The 22,126-nt window shown below is 43.0% G+C and overlaps 1 protein-coding gene across 6 annotated transcripts in view; it reads left to right on the forward strand.

Moving 5' to 3' along the window:
• The window catches only part of ANKRD17 (ankyrin repeat domain 17), a 145,853-nt gene that overhangs the window by 20,718 nt on the left and 103,009 nt on the right, over positions 1-22,126 (forward strand). Inside the window, exon 1 of one of the 6 annotated variants that reach the window (XM_061589852.1) lies at positions 17,817-17,927. The exons of the other annotated variants lie outside the window; for them this stretch is intronic. Coding sequence (XP_061445836.1) covers positions 17,874-17,927 — 54 coding nt within the window. The 5' untranslated portion in view covers positions 17,817-17,873. Of the gene's footprint in view, positions 1-17,816; positions 17,928-22,126 lie in introns of those variants that run through there. 6 annotated transcript variants of the gene reach the window in all.

Here is a 22,126-nt window from a genome sequence, read left to right on the forward strand (position 1 = left end):
TTGATGCCAAATCACTCACCCAGCTTCTGTACGGCACACAACTTGGCCCCTAGCCCAGCTTTTCTCCTTTGGAAGCAGTCCAGTCCAAAAATTTTAGGGCTATTCTACAAGTACCTTGATGTGTCCCAAATGCCACCTTGCTGCTAGTGGCTGGACTTCAGAAGGTTGAATCGAGGATTTGGCTTGCCGGTTTCAATCTCTGGCTGAAGGTAATCTTTTCCCCCCAAAATGGTGTAGCCCCTTTAATTGTACAAGAGGACTTCCAGTCAATACGGAAACAAATTCTATCTTTAAAGCATCAGCTATACAGATTCTCTTTGGATCATCTTATTCATTTGGGATATGCAACTGTCAGAGTGACTCTTAGACAGTGAATTGCAGATACGGCACACCAACATGGTCTAGGCTCAGCTTTCAGTTATACTCTAATAGGGCAGTCCAGCTCAACAAACTAGCAAACTACCTTTAAACGCTCTGGGTCCAAAAGCATTGCAGAGCCCTCACACTGGCACACCTAAATATTTTGCCTTCATCAGTCATGGAGTAAAGATATAAAAAAATCCCTTACTATGAATGCAAGCTCCCTGTGACTCCAGAGAGGTTGAATGGGTGACTCATGTTCTTCTGTATTGTCTTTATTATCATGATTTACACAAAAAAATATTAAACCTCTTCTATTAAACCTCTGCCACGATGATCGGATGCATTTTATGCCTCTCTACTTTTCTCCTATCAAATGCAGCTACTTTTCTCAGTGTAGCTAAATTCTGTGTTGCGGCCTGTAAAATCCGCCAAGAATTAATTTTAGCCATCTGATAATCTTCCCTTCGGGAGTTTGTGATATGAACAAAATTTCTGTAATATTTCAGTGCAAATATCTATATCTTATTCTGTTTTATAACATGTCATTCTCTTCTCTTCAATTTTATGGTTTTATTCTGTTTCTGAATGTTTTCTATGCTGGTCATTGACTGTAAGAAGACTGAGATTGATCGCAGAGCTTGGAAACGTTACTTTTTTAAACTACAACTCCCATCAGCCTCAGGCAGCATGGTGTCGAAAGGCAGAGCTGGGGTCCCAATCCCGGGGAGCTGGATCCCGGAGAGTTGGGAGAAGAGTATTCGGATGGATGGCAGAGGGAAGGGGGAGGAACTTCCCCCCTTTGGAGCGAAGACGAAACAGAGGAACTGCCAGTGATAAGGTTGCTTAGCAACGGGGAGCCTGAGCCCTCCCTGGACATTCTCATGCCTCCCCCTCTTTCAGGCTCAGAGCAAGAGGGGAAAGAGGGAGGGCTGCTCACAGCCGAAAAGCGGGGAGGCAGTTTACCATCAGCCCCTCCCCTATCCCCCATCCTGGAATCGGAAACTTCAGATGAGGAGGGGGTGATGCTTCCCCCCTCACCGCGCACACGCAGACAGCTGAAAAGACAGGAGAGAAGGGAGGGAAGGCGGGCAGTACCTGAGGGGCAGTTAAGGAGGAGCGAAAGATTGCGCGCCCGTTTGGCCCCTTCTTAAAGAACAGGCGGGAAGAAGTCCCTTGCTCTTGTCAACTTTCTCCCAATGCCGCAGGACCTGTATCCCTGTATTGCTTCATGAGAAAACGCAGTCTTTCTTTGGACATTACCCTAATAAAACACGAATTAACTACAGCCGTTGGTCTGGTTCCTCAGTCACATCCTGGGCCTGACAGCTTGACAGAGCCACCTAAATCACCCTCAACGCTCTCTTCACTTGACTGGGACAAGATGTCAAAGGGAGCAGCGGGGGGGGACGAACCCCACTTCTGAGACGGAAGAAGTGGAACTCTTGAGGACTAAGGTAGCTGATTTGCAGATGGATGTTCAAGCCCTGCTAGCAGCAGTCAAGGCGCTGAAGACGGATAATCAAACCTTGAAGGCCACGATAGACCAGATGCGAACAGCCCCTCCAGCTGCCGTAGTAAAGGTTCCCATTGGATTGCCCCCAAAATACGCGGGACAAAGTGATCAGTTGGCAACCTTCGTGGCTCAATGTGAGTTATATCTGGATGTCAGGCACACGGAATTTCCAGGCGATGGGGCTAAAGTAGCTTTCGTGATTAGCCTCCTGGAGGGAGAAGCTGCAAAATGGGTGACTCCGTATCTCGTGAGAAAGGATACTGTCTTAGGAAGGTACAGAGGATTTATACAGGAGATGACCAAGATGTTTCAAGACCCGCAAAGGGCTGAAACAGTAGCGCGGCAACTAGGCGCTCTGAAGCAAGCTAAAGGGACTGTTTCCGAGTACACTAACGCTTTTAAAATTCTGTCCCAGGAAACTGGTTACAATGACGCCGCCCTGATGTTTATGTACCGGAGTGGATTAAATGCTGAAATCCTGGATGAGTTGGCCAGGACCTCCCCCCCCGCTGACCTACCAGGGCTCATCCGGCTATGCCTACAGATAGATCACCGGATGGAAGGAAGGCACCTGGAAAGGAAGCAGGAGGTCCCGAGATACTCAGCCTCGGCATCCCGCAACAAGACCCTTCCCACTGCAGGGATGGCAGGTAATGCAACTGAGGGACAGGGAGGGGCTAGGCCAAGACTGTCGGAAGAAGAAAAGGAAAGACGACGCCGGGAACGTTTATGCTTTTATTGTTCAAAGCCGGGCCATGTGGCCAGAGACTGTGGACTGAAAGGGGGGAAAGCCGAGCCGTCGGGAAACTAGAACACCCAGTCCACGTGCAGGCCGGTGGACTGGGGGCAGCGTTGTATAAAGGCCCCCCAACGATCCAACCTCCCTCAAAGGGGGTGTTGGTCTTGCCTATTCGGATTACAACTTCCAGAGGAGTAGTGTTTAATTCCACTGCCTTAATTGACAGTGGAGCCTCCACAAATTTTATTGATGCAAAGTTAGTCAAGCGTCATGGAATTTCCCAGTGGAAACTGGACGCTCCCCTAGCTGTGAAGACTATCGATGGGAGACCCCTGAAGTCAGGAGGGGTGACACAAGCCACGGAGGAAGTGAAACTTCAAATCCCTGGGCACGAAGAGTTCATTTCGCTATACGTGTCAGATCTCTCGAACTTTGAGGTGATTCTGGGAATGCCCTGGCTAGCAAAGCATGAACCCACAATAAGTTGGAAGGAGGCGGTGGTGTGGTTCACCTCACAGTATTGCCAGGAGAACTGTCAACCTGAAGGAATCAAGAACACCTTAGCGGGGGCAGTGCAAGAGATCGAGCAAGTGACCCTGCCGCTAAAGTATGAAGAATTCAAAGATGTGTTTGATGAAAAAGAGGCAGAGACTTTACCCCCCCACCGCCCTTACGACTGTGCGATTGACCTAGTGCCAGGAGCCAGCATCCCATCAGGAAGAATCTACTCTCTCACAGAGAATGAGAGGGAGGCCCTGAAGGAATTCCTGGATAAAAACCTGAGGCGAGGATTCATACGCCCCTCACAATCCCCTGCTGGAGCGCCACTATTGTTTGTGAAAAAGAAGGGGGGGGGACTCAGACCCTATAACGACTATCGTGCATTGAACCAGATCACCATCGCCAACAGCTACCCGCTGCCCCTGATCTCAGAGTTGCTGGACCGACTGCGCTCTGCAAAAATCTTCACGAAGTTGGATTTGAGAGGAGCGTACAATCTGATCAGAATGAAGGAGGGAGATGAATGGAAAACAGGATTCTTGACCGCTTACGGACAGTATGAATACCTGGTCATGCCATTCGGGCTTTGTGGAAGTCCAGGAATTTTTCAAAAATTCATGAACGACGTGTTTAGAGACTTGTTGGACACGTATGTAATCTGTTACTTAGATGATATCCTGGTGTTCTCAAAGAACCAGGAAGACCACGACCAGCATGTGAAGACGGTGTTGAAGAGACTGAGAGACAATCACCTGTATGCTAAATTAGAGAAATGTGGATTTGACCTCAAGTCTCTAGACTTCCTTGGATATCGAATCTCAGCGGAAGGCGTGGAGATGGACCCAGGGAAAGTAAGCTGCATATTGGACTGGGGCCAACCTGTCACCAAAAAGGATGTACAACGGTTTTTGGGGTTTGCCAATTATTACAGAAAGTTCATTCCAGGGTTTTCCAAATTAACAGCTCCTCTGACTGACTGTTTAAGGGGGAAGAAGAAGTTTCAATGGACAGAGAACGCCACCGAGGCCTTTGAGGAGCTGAAGAGAAGGTTTGCTACTGAGCCCATTCTGCGCTTTGCTGATCCGAACCGCCCTTTCGTAGTGGAAGCAGATGCTTCAGATTTTGCCATCGAGGGGGTCCTGCTACAATTAGACCAAGAAGGGAAGGAGCTGCACCCCTGTGCGTACTTCTCTCGGAAGTTAAAGCCTGCAGAGAAGAACTACACAGTTTGGGAGAAGGAGCTGCTGGCCATCAATGACTCTTTTGAAAACTGGAGACAATACCTAGAGGGGACCTCTCATCAAATTGAAGTGCGCTCCGACCACAAGAATCTTGAAAACCTCCAAACCGCCAGAAAGCTGAACCAGAGACAGATAAGATGGTCCCAGTTCTTCACTAGGTTTAACTTCCAGATTACTTACCATGCCCAAGCCAAAAACCAGAGAGCGGATGCCTTATCCAGACAGCCACAATACAAAGAAAGTGAATCCGAGGACCAGCCTCAGTACGTAATCCCGCCAGAGAAATTAACGTTGGGAGTATGCCAGCCTTCATGGGAAGAGGAACTCAAAAAGGCACAACAAGAAGATGCAGACATGCTAAAATATCAGCAGGAGACGGGACAAGGTCAAGACTCAGAAGTAACCTTTCACTGGAGAAATGGACTGTTATGGTTCAAAACCGCCAGATATGTGCCAGAAGGGGAATTAAGGCTCAGAATCCTACGCCAGTGTCATGATTCCATCACAGCGGGACACTTTGGGATTTACAAGACCATTCAGAACGTGGCCAAGGACTTCTTGTGGCCTAAAATGCGTCGGGATATTGAGAGTTATGTAAAGTTCTGCTCTGTCTGTCTGCGGACAAAAACACAAACAGGGACACCAGCAGGACTGTTACAACCGTTGCCTGTCCCACACAAACCCTGGAAGGACCTGTCCATGGATTTTATAACTGATCTACCCAAGTCCCAAGGAATGACAGCCATCTTAGTAGTGGTGGGTCTACTTACCAAAATGGCACACTTTCTTCCTTGTGCAGGGGCCTTAGAGGCTAAAGAAACGGCCAAGTTATTCATCAAAGAAGTCTACCGGCTGCATGGATTGCCAAACAGCGTAGTCTCAGACCGAGGAACTCAGTTCACAGCCAAATTTTGGAGAGCCATGTGGAAACAGTTGCAGACGGAATTAAAACTCTCCTCCGCCCATCACCCCCAGAAAGTTGGGCAGACGGAACGCTTGAACGCCGTTTTGGAAAGATATTTACGAAGTTATGTGTCCTATCAACAGACTGACTGGGTATCATATTTGCATTTTGCAGAGTTCGCCTACAACAATTCTCTGCACTCCAGCACTCAACAAACCCCGTTCTTCGCTAATTATGGATTCCATCCTAAAGTCTTTCCAAGCAGCTCAGAAGGAATGCTGGTACCGGCAGCTGAGAACTTCCTTAAGGAATTGCAAGCGGCGCAACAGACACTGAAACAGCAGTTAAACGAAGCCAAAACGGAGTACAAGCGAGTTGCTGACCTGCACAGGAAGGAGGGCTCCCCCTTCAACCGGGAGACCAGGTATGGCTGTCCACCCGCTTCCTCCAGATGCCGGGCAAATGTAGAAAATTACAAGACAAGAGGGTGGGTCCTTTCGAAATAGAAACTCAAATCAATCCCGTGGCGTACCGACTGAAGCTGCCTGACACGTTTAAAATACATCCTGTGTTCCATCGATCCCTCTTAACGAAAGCCGCCCCTCCCAGTGAGTTACGGCCGGAGGAACCTCCCGGAGCTCCACTCCTGGTAAATGAGCAGCTTGAGTTTGAAGTTGAGGAGATCTTAGATTCCAGGATCAGACGCCACAAGCTGCAGTACTTGATTCACTGGAAAGGCTATGGGGTGGCTGACAGATCATGGGAAGATGCAGCTGATGTGCATGCTCCAAAATTGGTAAAACTTTTCCATCAACGTTTTCCCCACCGTCCCAAGCCAGACAAGGGGAGGGGGGCACAGCCTGGGAGGGGGGATGGTGTCGGAAGGCAGAGCTGGGGTCCCAATCCCGGGGAGCTGGATCCCGGAGAGTTGGGAGAAGAGTATTCGGATGGATGGCAGAGGGAAGGGGGAGGAACTTCCCCCCTTTGGAGCGAAGACGAAACAGAGGAACTGCCAGTGATAAGGTCGCTTAGCAATGAGGAGCCTGAGCCCTCCCTGGACATTCTCACGCCTCCCCCTCTTTCAGGCTCAGAGCAAGAGGGGAAAGAGGGAGGGCTGCTCACAGCCGAAAAGCGGGGAGGCAGTTTACCATCAGCCCCTCCCCTATCCCCCATCCTGGAATCGGAAACTTCAGAAGAGGAGGGGGTGATGCTTCCCCCCTCACCGCGCACACGCAGACAGCTGAAAAGACAGGAGAGAAGGGGGGGAAGGGATACAAGCTTAGTAAATAAGTCGCTTTGGTTTATTCAATTCACCTTGTTGTCAGCATTCTATGGAGATTGAGCATACGTGGTCCTCATTTGGAGGAATTGCTCTTTTATCCCCCCCCCCATGTATACACATAATCCGCAGGTGATGTTCTGTTTGATGTAATATGTCCTGCCTGTCCTAGTGCTTGTGAAATTAGCTGTCTTCCTGAGGTACACACAGGTGATACAGCATTTGAAGTGACAAGGATGAGACCCAGGATTGGTGATAGGTGGCTTAAGCACAGCTCTCACAAACAGTCTGTGCAAATTAGGAGGCTGGCAAAATGCAGGTCCTGCAATATAATTTATGTCATTGAATGCAAAAGACCAGGATGTCATATCCAATATGTAGGAAAGACGACGACCGACCTACGCACATGCTTCAGAAACCACAAATCGGCAATCTTAACAAAAAAAGTGGAGCAACCAGTTGCAAAACATTTCAACACTGAGGGTCACAGCCTGTTGGACCTTTCTATAACAGCCATAGAGATGCCAACAGATCCAGCAGCACTGACTAAAAGGGAGAACTTTTGGATATACTCTCTGGACACAATGGCACCACATGGCCTGAACCTGGAGGACAGTACAAACGTTACTTAGCTTCTGCAAATGAAACCCCTCTGAGCATTCCATCCTCCAAGCTCTATAATTGCCACCTTGGTAACAGCATTTGTATGTTAGCAGCTGATGAAGGCGGAAGCCAAAACGTTTTGGTAATACAATAAAAACCTCTGTTTTGTTAATCACAATTAAGTTCATATATTTTTAGGTGATTAACGGAATCCTTATACGGATCCAGAGCAAGCTTGAGTAAAGTTCTGTTTGTTGCTTTCAAAACTGTCTGTTTTATCCTATCTCATCTGTGCATGCTTCTGGAAATCTCACTTTCCCCCAACCATGTGATATATCTTTCTAGTACCATGGTGGTACCATTTTGGCCAGATAGGCAAAGGTATTAGATGACCTGAGATTACTATTAGTATATATGATGCTCCTGGCATCATTGTCTCTGAAGAAAATGCTTAGAAAGTTGTGTTTTGTAGCACTGAAATTAGTTTCTTCTCTTTCCCCAACTCTGTCCTTGGTAGTGTCTTTAGGGAGTTCTAATAAGAGAGATGTAAGACTGCTCTGATGGAAGTAATGAATAAAATTTATGTGCTCAATAAAGTCTATATATGCCATTGTTTTGGAGCAGGAGAAATAGGAGAGCAAATGGGAATCTTACCCGAGTTCTGTGCTGACCTTGAGATTACTGAACCAGATCTGTAGGGTCAGCATTAATAATTTCACAACTGGTGTTGAATCCCATATTGGTACTCAAGCCAGTCAAAATGAAAGTAAAAGAAAAATATGACTCTTGGGTCAAAAATGATGGCTGATAACTTGGCTTTGTCGGTCTTTTATGGAAATACGGAAACCATGTATAAAACTGCTTTCTATGCCTGAATGGTTACAAATTTGGGTTTTGTTCTCAAAGCAAACATGTAAATAAAGCATTTAGCTAAAATAGTGGAGGAAAGCTAGCATATCAAAATTTATTTATTTATTTATTTGATTGAACTTTTATACCGCCCATAGCAATCGGTGTACATAAAAAATAAACACTTACAAACAATTTAAAAAGCAGCTAAAAAACCAGCTAATCATCCAATTATAAAAGGTGGGTCGTATGACTGTCTGTTAAAACATTAGATACAATATAAACTATTAACAGATACAAAAAATATTAAAATATTACAAATATTAAAATGCCTGGACAAAGAGGAAGGTTTTCACCTGGCGCCGAAAGGATAGTAATGTAGGCGCCAGGCGAACCTCATCAGGAAGGGTGTTCCATAATTCGGGGGCTACCACCGAGAAGGCCCTCTTTCTTGTAGTCGCCTTCCGGGCGTCTCTCTGAGTAGGCACCCGGAGGAGGGCCTTCGATGTTGAGCGCAGTGTACGGGTAGGTGCCAGGTTTCTGCCAATCCTTTGCTGTACTGTTTTCTCATTGTTTAAAATTATACATGAAGATTTGTGGTGAATACCTTAGTCCACTTCATTCAATTCCCAATCTTAAAATGGAAGCCTTTCCTTAAATCCTACAGCAAAGGTTTCATTTGCCAACCTAAGCAGTCTGTGCCTATTGAATTGTGCCTGCTATAGTTAAACTATTCTGTTCTGCCTTTTAGTAGGGATTTACACTGAAAGGACATGATGAAAGAGCACCTAGATCCTTAAAATATCTGAGTAGATAATATGTAGCCACCATAGTGTTGCCGGGGAGGGGGGAGTAGCAGGGCATTGCACGGCTAGGGTACTGTAGTAGTAGGTGCAGAGAAAGAAAAGGGTGAGGACAAGGAGAAGGGCCGACTATCATTGCCAAACAATTTGCGAGACTAGATTAGCTGACATCCGATGGTCCTAGGTAATCACTAGAACAAGTTTTTTGCATCCACCACTAGCAGTAGCAAATGAAGTGGGCCAGGAGATGAAGTCCCATGATACACCTTGCTTTAAACATAATGGGGGGGGCAGAAGAGGAAGATATGTGGGGCTACTGGTTTTGGTATCTACATGGACTTCAATGTAGTTCTATTATTTATTTTTATTTATATGCTGCCCTTCCTCCTGAAGGAGCCCAAAGCAGCAAAGCATAAACGAAACAATTTAACAAGAAAAATAAAAGCATACTAAAAAGTAGTTAAAAACATTCCAAATCACTGCAACTAAGACTTGCAAGTACCCTGCATACCAGGATATGATACCTGGATATAATATTCATCAGGGTTTACATTTTATAACTCAATTGCACGTTTTGGTGGAGGCTACCTGACCCATAAATCTGATTTATGCTATGGATGCCTCAGACAAAGGCATTTGGTCTAGAATTTATTTCATCTTGATGCAACACTGTACTACAACTTTGACTGCTGTTAAGGTTCGCTGGGAGCATGATTTGGAACTGCAAATAGATGTTGCCTGTTAGGATTAAATAGATAAAGCTCCCTTCTGCTCTACATTAGCCAGGATCCATGATAATGCTTTGAAAATCCTTCAGCAGTGATGCATGCACCCTGTGTTATTGAGTAGGGTTACTGATACAATTGTTCTTCTTGTTGGAGAAACTGGCGGACATAGATTTCTGCACCATACGTAGTGGACAAAGTTTTGGGGACAAAGTTTTTTAGTTGAGCTTATGAGAGACCAAACTATAAATTGGGACCCGAGAATAGTTTACTGTCAATTTATGATGACAGAGCACAAGATCTTAACTATAAATCCCTTATTACACTGTTGCTTGGCCTATAGATATAGGGCTGCAGCTACTCATGGGAAGCTATGGCAGGATACTTTTGATATCATAGATACGGTTTTGACAATAGCATTCATCCTGGTGGGAGGATTGTTATTTCTCTGCATTTCTTTTTTTCTGTTTTACTAAAAATCAATAATAAATTCTTTAAAAAATCCAAAACACAATTAAAATTAATAATATGTTAAAATACAGTTAAAAACTTTCTTTCACCAGTGAACTTTGGGTTGCCAGGAACACCCCCTTCAGCCAGCAAATGCCTAGTTTTCTTTTGCACATAATAAGTAAACAATAGAAGGTTAGAATGAATGACAGACTTGAGCGTTCTCTCTATCATGTTATTGGAAGCACATGCTCAAACGTCGCTGCTGAGCTTTTTAATTAGTTTGTTTCAGTAATGTGCTCACCTAGCTCTTGCTATGGCTGGGTGACCTGAACAAAAAAAACTCTGCTAGATCCCCCCCCCCCCCAAAAATATATACCCAGGAGAACCCTGCAGTCTGTAATAGCTATTAATTGATTTTTAAGTTAATTGATTCTGGCATCTCAAAGCTTATATCCTTCAGAATGCCAGAAGTGGAACTGTTGGTGACAGCCAACTTAAGGAACTTAATGAAAAGCTTACAATTAATAATTTTATTTAAAGTATTGTTTTCCCAAGATGCAGCCAAAAAAAGAGCAGCTTATAAATGCCATTGATAACAGTCTCTGCCTTCAGGCTTGCAGTCTAAAAAGTCATGATACAAAAAGGAAAAGGGATAGAGAGGGAGAAAATAAGTAAACTCGAGCACTGTTTCTTCATTTAGAGAACTTATAATGACCAGCTGGTACAGAAAGTTTTCAAGGAGAAGAGAAGCCCAAAGCTGCTGATCTTTCAGCAGTCCCAGCTCTCTCCCTCACCTATACCCTAATGTCATAGCTGATGATGGTTGAGAAAGGAGCCTATGAAGCTGTTAATATTTAACTATTAGGACTGTACTTTTTAGAGGGAAATTAGTAAATGGGTGGTTATACTGTTAATTGTCTAGAATTTTGGACATGCCTTGGGCTTGATTGGTGTTGGGTTGTAATCATTGGCAGAAGTGGCTTGCCGGGTGGGTCACAGCTGCTATGTTAGCTTCCCACCAGGTTGATCACTATTGGGGCAGGGAGGTTGGTGTGGTGCGAACCCACTGGCACGAAGGCTGTATTGGTTTTGCTGATGTATTTGCACTGTATCAACCTCCCTGCTGTCTTGTCCCTCCCCATTTCCCTCACATTAAGCAGCAGCAACCCACCACCTGGGAACCTAGCATAGCATCTCAGTCTTACCTGGTGAGCTGCTTCTGATCCTACCCCAAAATACAATTGGTATATGATCTGTCAAAAAACCCCAAATCTTGGTCAGTTAATAGACCAAATATTATTCAAGTATTTAAAGTATTACCTTTTTTTAGAACCGTAGCAATGAACAAAGATAGTCATGCTAATTATAAAAACTATCGGCTTGGATCCAGGTTAAATTAATTGAACTTAATTTCAGTTAAGTTAATGGAATTAATGCAGTTTGTGTTAAATTATGACTAGCTAACTTGATCCATTTCTTTCAGTGGTTCAACTAAATCTGGGTCTAACCCGTTGTCTTTTAGAAAACTCCAGTCTCTCTTAGAAGCTTTAAAGAACACCATGCCAGATCACCTGTAGGCACTTCATCACAGCCAGTGTAGTGCACCTGGTGTTATTTATTTATTCGACTTATTAGTCGCTTATCTGGCTGAACTGTCAGCCACTCTTAGCACTGACTCCATGTGGTCTGTGCCAGTGTGGTGACAGATTGTGTGTTTTATGCTTCCTCTTGAACTCAAATGTGTCCCTCCCTGACAGGTTTCCGCCGGGCCTTAAAGACCTGGCTATTCAGGCAGGCCTATAGGATCTCCGGGGATAGGTCAGTTTTTAATGTTGTTTAGTGCTGTTTAATTTTAATTACTATATTTCTGGTTATATTGTATTTTATTATGATATTATACGTCGCCTAGAGTGGCCGTTTATTCGGCCAGATAGGCGACTCACAAATAAAATTTTATTTTATTATTTATTATTATTATCCCTGTTCAGAGATGTCAGTGATTACAGCACATGGCCAGTAGGAGAAACTTAATTGGGAAGGGATAGCTGAAAAGCCCTCTAGGCAGTTGTAGGACAGGAGCTTGCTCCTAAAAAAAATAGATGTGAACATGTGTTGTCCTGATTTCTTCAGAGCTGGGGAACAAGGGGCCCTCACTCCCTTTATTGCTTTTGGATGGTCCCAGAATGCAGTAAGAAATGAAGGTTATTCTTGACTTTGTAGAACACTTGACTAGTGTTTCAACCCTGCCACATCCATATAATATGCTGGTGAGGATGAAATTTAGGATTACTAAGGACCAGGATGCTAACAGTGTTACAGAAATAATACAGTAGATGAAATGCCCACTAATTTATAGTGTTATTCATAACAGTCCATATTTTAATTTTGTGGGGATTGCCAGATAAAGTAGGAATAGCTTTATCTCATGAGCCATAAAAGATACTGAGAAATAGTCAAATAATTTAAATTTGAAATGAGCCTGTATTATGTGCAGCTCTTTCCTTCTCCTTCTTCCCCTTCCCCCTTCTTCATTGAACATGAGCAGAGACCTGATACTATAGGTCAGCTTTTCCCATCCTGGTGCCTTTATAGCCTGCTATAGCCTTTGAGTTCATGGTATCAGTATCATTCTTAGAAATATGGATTTGGGCTAGAGTCGATAGAGTCCACTTGTTTGTGCAGTATATGTATTGGTTGTACAAGAGGAGACATAGGGATATAAAAATATAGTGTTTCTATACCTTTCTATGATATAAAAGGCAGCCACTCCATTCTGTTCTTTTGGTTTTTCCTTGCTTTGTTCTGGCGCTATGTAGGCTGCTTCTGCCATAAGAGCTCTGCACTTTTAGACATACTATGAGAATGTAGCAAGGGTAGATAGGGCTCATTAACTAATGGCTCCTTTATGTCTTTGTGTCCATGCAGGCTGGCTTGTTTGGTCTTGCAAGGTGGTGCCTGAGGCCCACTGGTTACATCATGCTGTCTTGTTCTGCCTGCATCTGTTCCAATCTGGTATGATGTCTGTTGCATCTTTTTTGCATAAGGCTGTAAGATTTGCTGGGTTTATATGTGCTACTTGGCCTATTCTGCTTAGAGCCATTTTGTACAATACACATGCCACAAAACCTCATTTTTCTGCACCTAAAGAAATGAAATGGTTCGTTCTTCAGGGCTGTGTCTCAGGTTTGCACTCTCAGATTCCTTCCCTTGCTTTCCAGTTTGGGTAAATTATAGTTTGCCATTTACATGTTTTTACAAATCACAGTTGGCCTCCAATGTAGAATTGGAAGCCAGTTTAATGGTTTCCACTTCTGTGTTGGAGACCAAATATGGTTTGCTCAAACCAAGAAGTGAGGGAGTCCTTTCTTTCTTTCTTTCTTTCTTTCTTTCTTTCTTTCTTTCTTTCTTTCTTTCTTTCTTTCTTTCTTTCTTTCTTTCTTTCTTTCTTTCTTTCTTTCTTTCTTTCTTTCTTTCTTTCTTTCTTTCTTTCTTTCTTTCTTTCTTTCCCATTGCATGCTATGTAAACCTTTTTAGTATACCAGCCTTGCATTTATTGATGAACATAGAAAACTCCCTTAGATTACGTCAGATCATTGGTCCATCTAGCTCAGTATTATCTGCAGCAGCTTTCCAGGATTTTAGATTGGGGTCTCCTCCAGTCTTACCTGTAGATGTTGGGGTTGAACCTAGGACCTTAGGCACACAAAGCTTAGCAAAGCATGGTAAGCTATGAGCTGCCATTGTTGGTACTTCACAACCCTGGGGCAGTGAAAATGCAGATGGATCCTTGTGCTTATTCGTATTGTCCTTTTTTTAAAAAAATGCAAGAGAGATTGAACCCAAGGGCAGATCTCTCCCCTCCTACAGCTCTGTCTTAAAAGAGCTAGTAGACATTAAGGCAGAAGGAGACAGAGCTGTGTGCACACCCTGATGGTGGTAGCTAATTAGAACACTCACACAGGGTTCCATAAATCTTGGATGGGCTTGTTGTTGTCAAAACTTGTGGATATCAGGACCCTGCCCTTCCCATTGTCTTTAATTTCACACTGCACCTCTGAACAGTGTCAGGGAGAGCCCTCTCCTCAGCTTCAAGTTTGGAGCTGGAGGGGGAACAAAAGGGCATCATCCCCACAATTGTTGAAGTTCAGTGCAGCTGTAGAATGATCCCCAGCTTCCAACAGCTCCAAACTTAAGAAAGTTTGTTATTTTGGTGTTAAGCAGACAGGCAATCTGAGCATGCTCAGTGCCAAAGTTGCCAGCCCCAGCCTTCATCTGTAAAGCTGGAAGAAAAGACTGAAGCTTGTATTGACACTGGATGGGCAGGCACTTTGAGTGCCTCCACCGCCAAAGCTGCCAGTCTCGGGCAAGGACCTTCCTTGTAATCGAGCTGTGCTTCCAGGTTCAGTACAAGTGCAAGCATGTTGCACTTACCCTCTTTAGCCCTAAGCTAAGGTAGAAGACTGGGACTCCTCTCATCACTCTCATGTGAGGAGTCACTTGTGATGGCGAAGGTAGCAAGGAGAATGCTGCTACTGAGCTGTTTCCTATTTCAGTTTGTATATGCAGCAGCCTTAGCACTGCCCTGTGTTAAGTACAAGGTGGTATACACACCTATTTCACATGGGTAAACCACTGGTATTGTTTTTTATTTCTTTTAGGGGCAAGAAGGGAAGATTTGTGTAGTTAACAACATGGTGCTTGCCTGATGCAATTGCTGCTTGCCCCAGGTGTAAGGGCAAGGCTGCATTATGCTACTGATAAGTTTGGAAGTCTGACATGTAAAAACAAGTAATAAGTAACTCATAAACAGAGCACGTGCCTTGAGCATCTGAGACCCATAGCATTTCTGCTTTGGGAAGCAGGGCTTGGAAGGCTTTCTACCTGAGACTCGAGGTCCTGCCAGCTAGGGTTGACTATACTTGGAAATGTGGATACTTGTTTTGACTTGGTTTAAATTAGGACCCTCTCTGGAAGTTGTGAAGCATTAGTTGCTAACAATCATGGGCAGAAGCTGAGGAAGAAAGAGTTCATGCTTTGAGCTGAAGTGCCTATCTCACAACATTGTACCAGTTTAGTCATAAATAAATAACATAACCCCTAGATGTGATGTCTCAGTCTCCTTCCTGTTTTGAGCTGCTTGGGGACCGAGAAGTCAAAATGGCCTATAAATAGAAATAATGGGTTGTATCCAACTAAATTTTACTCAGAGTAGACCTATTGAAGTTAATGGACCCAAGTTAGTATATTCATTATTTTCAGTAGCTCTTTGAGTGGTAGTGACATTACATACAACTTCATAATATTCTGTAGAATCCAGTCAAATGCTTATTAGAATTGCACCTCTTTCACTGGGGCAAATGTATTTCTCCCCCTTCTCTGCAAAAATTGATCATGTTCTCCTGTACATGTAAATATTGGACAGAAGAATGCTTGAAATAATGTTGCAACTATCATGTCAGTTCTAATTTGCAAATTTGGGCAGCTAACTACTCTTTAAACCCTCATTGATGTTATTATTTTTCTTGGCCAATATGTGCCCTTTAAATTGTTTCCAGAAGATAAGGGTCGCAGAAGTGAATTACAAGTAATTCATACATGTTTTTAGGTGTACAACCTACTTAAAATCCAGAAAATCAAACACTATGGAAATCACTATGAATTTGATTATTCTATTTCCTTATTCTTATGGGCATAGAATGATTTTATGGAGCCTTAGAAATAAGGCTACAGATTATTGTTTCTCATCTCTTGTCTCTCCCACCCCCCATACTCATCTTTTCCTGTTTCTTTCCTGTCCTTTACTTTTGAACAGGTAGAACTGTGGCTAGAAATAAGACAGCTATATGTCCAGGGTGTATCGGCTTCAGATTTTAAGCTTGGGAATGAATGCTTACTCCCAAACAAGCGTGCATAGGATTGTTTCCTAGGTCTAGAAGGAATGCCCACATTACAGCTCTCAGAATGGGATCTTCCTGCATGATACTGGTAACTAACTACTTATTTATGCTAAGTCTGAGTCAGAAGACAAGGCTTCTTCATACTCTTAGGGCAGACATGGTACAAATCCCTATCATCTTGTGTCTTTTTCTCTCTTTTCAAAATGTATAAAAATGGGTTTTCCTGATTCAGAAATTATGTTATAAATGATGGCAGAATAGTAAGACTTCCTTTAAGGTTGCTTTATTTTCTGAAATGTCTGCTAAGATTAGACAGTGGAATTACTGGTACATGTGTGTATGTATGTATGTAAATATCCTGGACATACAGATTGGTAACATGTAGAAAAAATAAGTCTGAATATCCAGGGTGCTTGCATTTTTTAAAATTGTTTTATTTTATTATGGTCTGGAGAGAGGAGGATTGTGGGTCAAAGTCTTTATATACTATTTCTTAGTCAAGAAATTAAGTTTCCATTTCAGCTGTACGTTTATGCATTCTTGATTTTTTTGTTCTTTCCATTATACCTGAAATCTGAAACCTGTAATATTACAAACCAAACCTCATTGGAGAGACAGTGAGATGGGGTCCTCTTGAGGAGACCTCTTCTTTTTGCACTTAGTAAGAGTTCTTAGGGAGAGCAGAGCCTTCCATTGCTTAGTTTTGTGTGTGTTTCCAATTGTTCTTTTCCCCCTCTTGTATTCTCAGAGTGGGATGAGGTCTCTGCCAGAAAGCAAGCCTTATGGTTTTATGTTGCTAGAAAGGAGGCTGTAGGAAATCGGGTATCTTTTTCATCTCTGGATCAAGAAAAAGGAAAGCAGGTTCAAATTGTTCATGTTGGGTAATTCAAACAGTGTAAGAATGCTTTTTGCCTAATAAAACATTTCACATGACTTAGGGCACATTTCCAGGAGGCCAGATGCTACGCAGCATTAATCAGAAGTATCTCAATATTGTACAAACTCTTACTCAAGCTGTGGTAAAACATAACACTTGAAAGGAAAAGAAGAAAACAGTTTTCACGTGTACTTCATATAAATATTGTTGTTGTACTCGTATCGCACATGCATTCTGAAATGGCAGTAGTTTGCCCAGATGCCTCTTAAATAGAACTGTGAGGAAATATATTTGTTCTTTAGCCCCTTGTACAATCCAAGTGGCCGTACTTTCTCTTCATATGCCCCTATTACTAGGTGTTGTAATGGAGTCTTCCATTGTCATACTATAGAATAATGCTTTGCCCGGGCACGGAATTTTAAACTTTTCCACTGTAGTCTACAAAGATCTGAGATTAGTTAAGTCTGTTGAGGAAAGGCAGTGCTTGTATTATTCTATAGTTCTGATTGTTGAAGAGCTCTGCATTGATCAGCTTGTGTTAGGCATCAAAGAAACTTAGGAAGAGAAACCTGCCAAAAGATGGGGGTTAGCCCATGTAAACAAGTGAATGTTAGTAATCTAGAGACTCAAGTAGTTCTATCACTTGATGTAAAGTGTGAGCAGCGTACTGGAAATTTGGCACATATATTTTACTAAGCACAGATTCATTCAGTGTACAGTATTCTGTGGTTCATCTGATGAAGTTTTGCAGGACAGTGTAGAGTGTTCAAAGCTTTGGTTCAGGTGAATTGCAGTTAAATAAGAAAAATCTAATCTAGGATTTTTTTAAAAGGGGCTGGATGTATATTTCAAATTGGAACACACATTCAGAAAGTATATTGTAAAATATGTTAAATCTACTGAGGTTTGTTTCGTGTGGTTTCAGAAAAGAGCAGCTGTGTCTTTAAAAATATATCCAGTGAATCACCCCTGCTCTGTTGGTAGATCCCCGGTTTGCCAGCAGTAAAGCTGCTTGAGGGGTATAATAGAACATTCCATTTCCTGTTCCCTTGCTGACACAGAGGAGTGTTCCTACTGGCAGTGATCTAATCATAGTGCAGTAAGAATCATGGCAATTTGATAAAACATGGTGGAGACAGCGGCTGAAATGGAAGCATATGTTTTAGAAGACATTCTTGAGGTAGGATTTGCTTTTTTGCATACTGCAGAGTGTAAGCTAGAACCAATAATTAAAAAGTCCCTTATTGGTGAAGCTGTGCTTTAAGGCAAGTCACAGAGTCCTTGTTACGTGTGTGATGTGCTAAGATTAACTTGCAGTGCAGCTAGATCAGTCGCGAATTGCACATTCCAATTCAGTGTTTATAAATTGTGGATGTGGAATATGCACCAGGGGGAGGGTGAGAGGAAGGAGAAAGGGGAGCCTGGGATTTCACGTTACGCCTGCCTTTGACCTTTAGATTAACTCATTAGAAGGTGGGGCTGCAATTGGCAGATAATCAAGTTAGATTCTGATTCTAACATACTTAATTCATGTAGAAAACATGCTTTTATATTTCAGTTTAGAGGAAAGTGAATTATTTAATGTTAGTATTGATAATGATTCAATTAAGAGAACTGCAACAGAAAATAAATTACCAAATAAAATATGGGGCCACGTCTTGACTGCCGTTTTAAAGTTGATAGAAGAATAGTAGTGTCTTGGCTTAGTAGGTGATAGCCTTTCTTTATATGCGCTGTGAAATTGCTGTAGACTTGCAGGTTCTTACTCATTTGACAGTTTAGCAGGGTGGTCAGTTAGTTAAAAAAAATTGTATACAGCATGCAGACTAGTAGAATTCTCAGTTACGATAATGCAGAGCTGAAAGAAGAGGCAGTGCAGGAGATAAAGGCCTTCTACGCATTATAAAGCGCTGCATGATCAATGAACATTTTCTGGAGCCTGTGTGAGAGACGGAACGAATGAGAGTGTGTGGGGTTGGGGATGACACTGCAGTAGCAGTTTTATGCCTCTGATCTGGAGAATGAAAGCTGCTCCTGCTGTAATTAAGTTACTGAAATGCTTGCTTTTTACTAATTTTCTCTTGAACTGAATCTGTAAAATATTCCAGCACAGCAGTCATTAGATATCAATGGCTAAATGACTTTCCAATTTAGGCAATACTTTTTAGAAGTTCACTTATCGGTGCATCTTCAGCATGCTAATGAATACTTTTTAGCAATACATGCACTTGATGAAATCATGGAAAATGAAAGTAGGGAGGATTTCTTGGCATTCAGTTTTACCTTTAATATTGGATGTCCTGGGCATGGTTAGCTTTTCTACTTTAGTTGTGCATGCTGCTACACTTTCTGCAGCAGCAGTTGATTTTTCCATATTATTTTTCAAAAGGTTGGTAGGTATCATAACTATGTGCCTTCTGTTACGGTAGATTGAAACAACTACTTTATGAAATTATTTCCCAGCTTACAATTGATTATTATAAATATTGATGCACCAAATATAATAATAATAATAATAATAAATTTAATTTTTGTGTCGCCTATCTGGCCAGAGCCACTCTAGGCGACGTACACATTAAAATTCAATAAAATACAATATAATACAAAATAGAATACAATGCAGTCAACACTAATGCAGCAGTATAAAATCATTTAGGGCAATCAATGAATAATTATAAAGCAATCACAGAAAAATTAGCCCACCCCGGAAATCCCGAAGGCCTGTCCAAAGAGCCAAGTTTTTAAGGCTCGGCGAAATGTATCCAGGGAAGGGGCATGGCGAAGATCGAACGGGAGGGAGTTCCAGAGAGTGGGGGCCACCACTGAAAATGCCCTCTCTCTAGTCCCCACCAGCCTAGCTGTTTTCGTTGGTGGGACTGAGAGAAGGCCCTGCGTGGCTGATCTGGTCGGGCGGCTTAATTTGTGGTACTGGAGGCGCTCCTTCAGGTAAACTGGGCCGAGACCGTATAGGGATTTAAAGGTTAACACCAACACCTTGAATTGGGCCCGGAAAACAATTGGAAGCCAATGTAGATGAAATAATACTGGCATGATGTGATCACGGCGGCGGCTGTTTGTAAGCAGACGAGCCGCCGCATTCTGCACCAATTGTAGTTTCCGGACCGTTTTCAAGGGTAACCCCATGTAGAGCGCATTGCAGTAGTCTAATCGAGAGGTGACCAGGGCATGTACTACCAGTGGGAGCTGATGAATAGGGAGGTAGGGTTGCAGCCTCCGTATGAGGTGTAGTTGATACCAAGCTGCCCGGCTCACTGCCGAAATCTGAGCCTCCATGGACAGCTTGGAATCAAGAACCACCCCGAGGCTGCGGACCTGATCCTTCAGGGGTAAACTCACCCCATTAAGCTGCAGGTCAACAATACCCAACCTTCCCCTGTCACCCACAAGCAGCACCTCGGTCTTATCAGGATTGAGCTTCAGCCTGTTCCTTCCCATCCACCCACTCACGGATTCCAGGCACTTGGACAAGGTCTCCACAGCCAACTCTGGTGAAGATTTAAAAGAGAGATAGAGCTGCGTGTCATCAGCATATTGATGACATCGCAGCCCAAAACTCCTGATGATAGCTCCCAGCGGTTTTATATAGATGTTAAATAGCATGGGAGAGAGGATAGAACCCTGTGGCACTCCACAGGTGAGGGGCCAAGGGTCTGAAACCTCATCCCCCAATGCTACCTGTTGATGCCTGTCAGAGAGAAAGGAACGGAACCACTGCAAAACAGTGCCTCCTATATATGAACCTTTTAAACTACTGGCTTTTGGATTAACACTACATCCTGCACTGCCATTATCACTTTATTTTCTGAAAATATTCCACAGTTCTTAGTCCACAGGACTCTTGAAGCACCTAATGGTCTTTAACACACAGCAGTACAATAGAAGAACTGTGTAAGAATTACAAAATCAAGCAGTAAAATAAAACAACCAGAAAAACCCATAGAACTGCCAGATAATCAATAAATGCAGTCTCAAGTCTCCCTCCATGGAGATGAAGTGTATACAGGTGCAAAACATCAGTGACTATCAGATGCCTTGTGGGGAAAGCATGGGTGACAGAGCAATTATAGCCAGAATCCATCCTCTCTAGTTCTCTCCTATCTTAGTAGTTGTTGGTTGACATGCATTTATGAAGAATAATTATTTTCTTTTTTCAGTCAACTTGTATTGTTAAGCTAGTTCTTGTAATATTCCATAGGTTAATTGTATGTAATGAGTAGGAGGTACTTCCATTTATTGTGTTACATTCACGTAAATTACACTTACAGGGTAATTTGGGTGCTTCCTGGTTTGGGGTGTACATAGAAGCAGGAAACCAGCCAGGGAGGTGGTTGGACTATTAAGACAAAGAAGTATAAGATATGTTAAAAGAGAATAGGGTGATTGTAAAAAAGCTGAATGAATTATTTGTGAATCTCTTCACCGAGGAAGATGTCTGTTCCTGAAATGACTCGCTTCAGGGAGGAAGGCTGAAGAACTGAGACAAACAGAAGTGATGAGGTGAAGTTCTAAGGCCTGTCAACAAATTAAAAATTAATAGATCACTGAATGGTATTCACCAGAGTTCAGAAACAATCAGAGTTTAAAATTGCTGGCCTAACAAAAATTGGTCTCCATATCAGAGGATTAAAAAATGGCCAGTATAATACTATGTTTTGTTTGTTTTAAAGGATCCAAGAAATTACATATCAACTTAATATTGATTCTGGGTAAACTGGTAGAAAGCGTTGTTATTGTAAAAAAATTCAATAATATTCTGCCCTGGAAATTTTGGAACTGAAGGACAGAATAGAAACGTTCCACATAACATCCTTCATTAAACATTATAAAGAATATAATCAGGCCTATAGAATAATACGTCTGGCTTCTGCAGAGGAAGATCCTACTTTACTTCTGGAGTTCTTTAAGAGTGTATAAAAGCATGTAGATGGAATGATGTCCTTCATCAAAGGCTTCTGAGTATGCTTAGTAGTCATGGGACAAGAGAATGGGTCATCTTTTAAAACTAGTAACTGGTTACATAACAGGAAGTTGTTGTTGTTATTTATATACCACTTCTGGCCAAATGGCCCCCAAAGTGGTGAACACGAACACACACACACCCTGGAATGGACGGTGTGGAGCTCCTGGGTGGCAAAGAGGTAGCTGGGCAGGTGCTGCTCGCAGTCCTGAGCTCCGTCGGGCGTCTCTTCTTGGGTGAGGCTCCCTTGGGGATGTGCTAGTGCGGTGAGTCCCCTTCCCGGGGAAGGGTGTGATGAGGACCAGCAAGGGCTGGGACAGTGGCAAAAGCTGGGGCAGAGGAAGACTGGGCGGAGGGGGACGAAGACATTGGGCAGGCCCGAGTCGGAACTGCTCCCTCCA

Source organism: Rhineura floridana, chromosome 11, assembly GCF_030035675.1.
Source record: "Rhineura floridana isolate rRhiFlo1 chromosome 11, rRhiFlo1.hap2, whole genome shotgun sequence".
In the NCBI taxonomy this organism is placed as follows: Eukaryota; Metazoa; Chordata; class Lepidosauria; order Squamata; family Rhineuridae; genus Rhineura; species Rhineura floridana.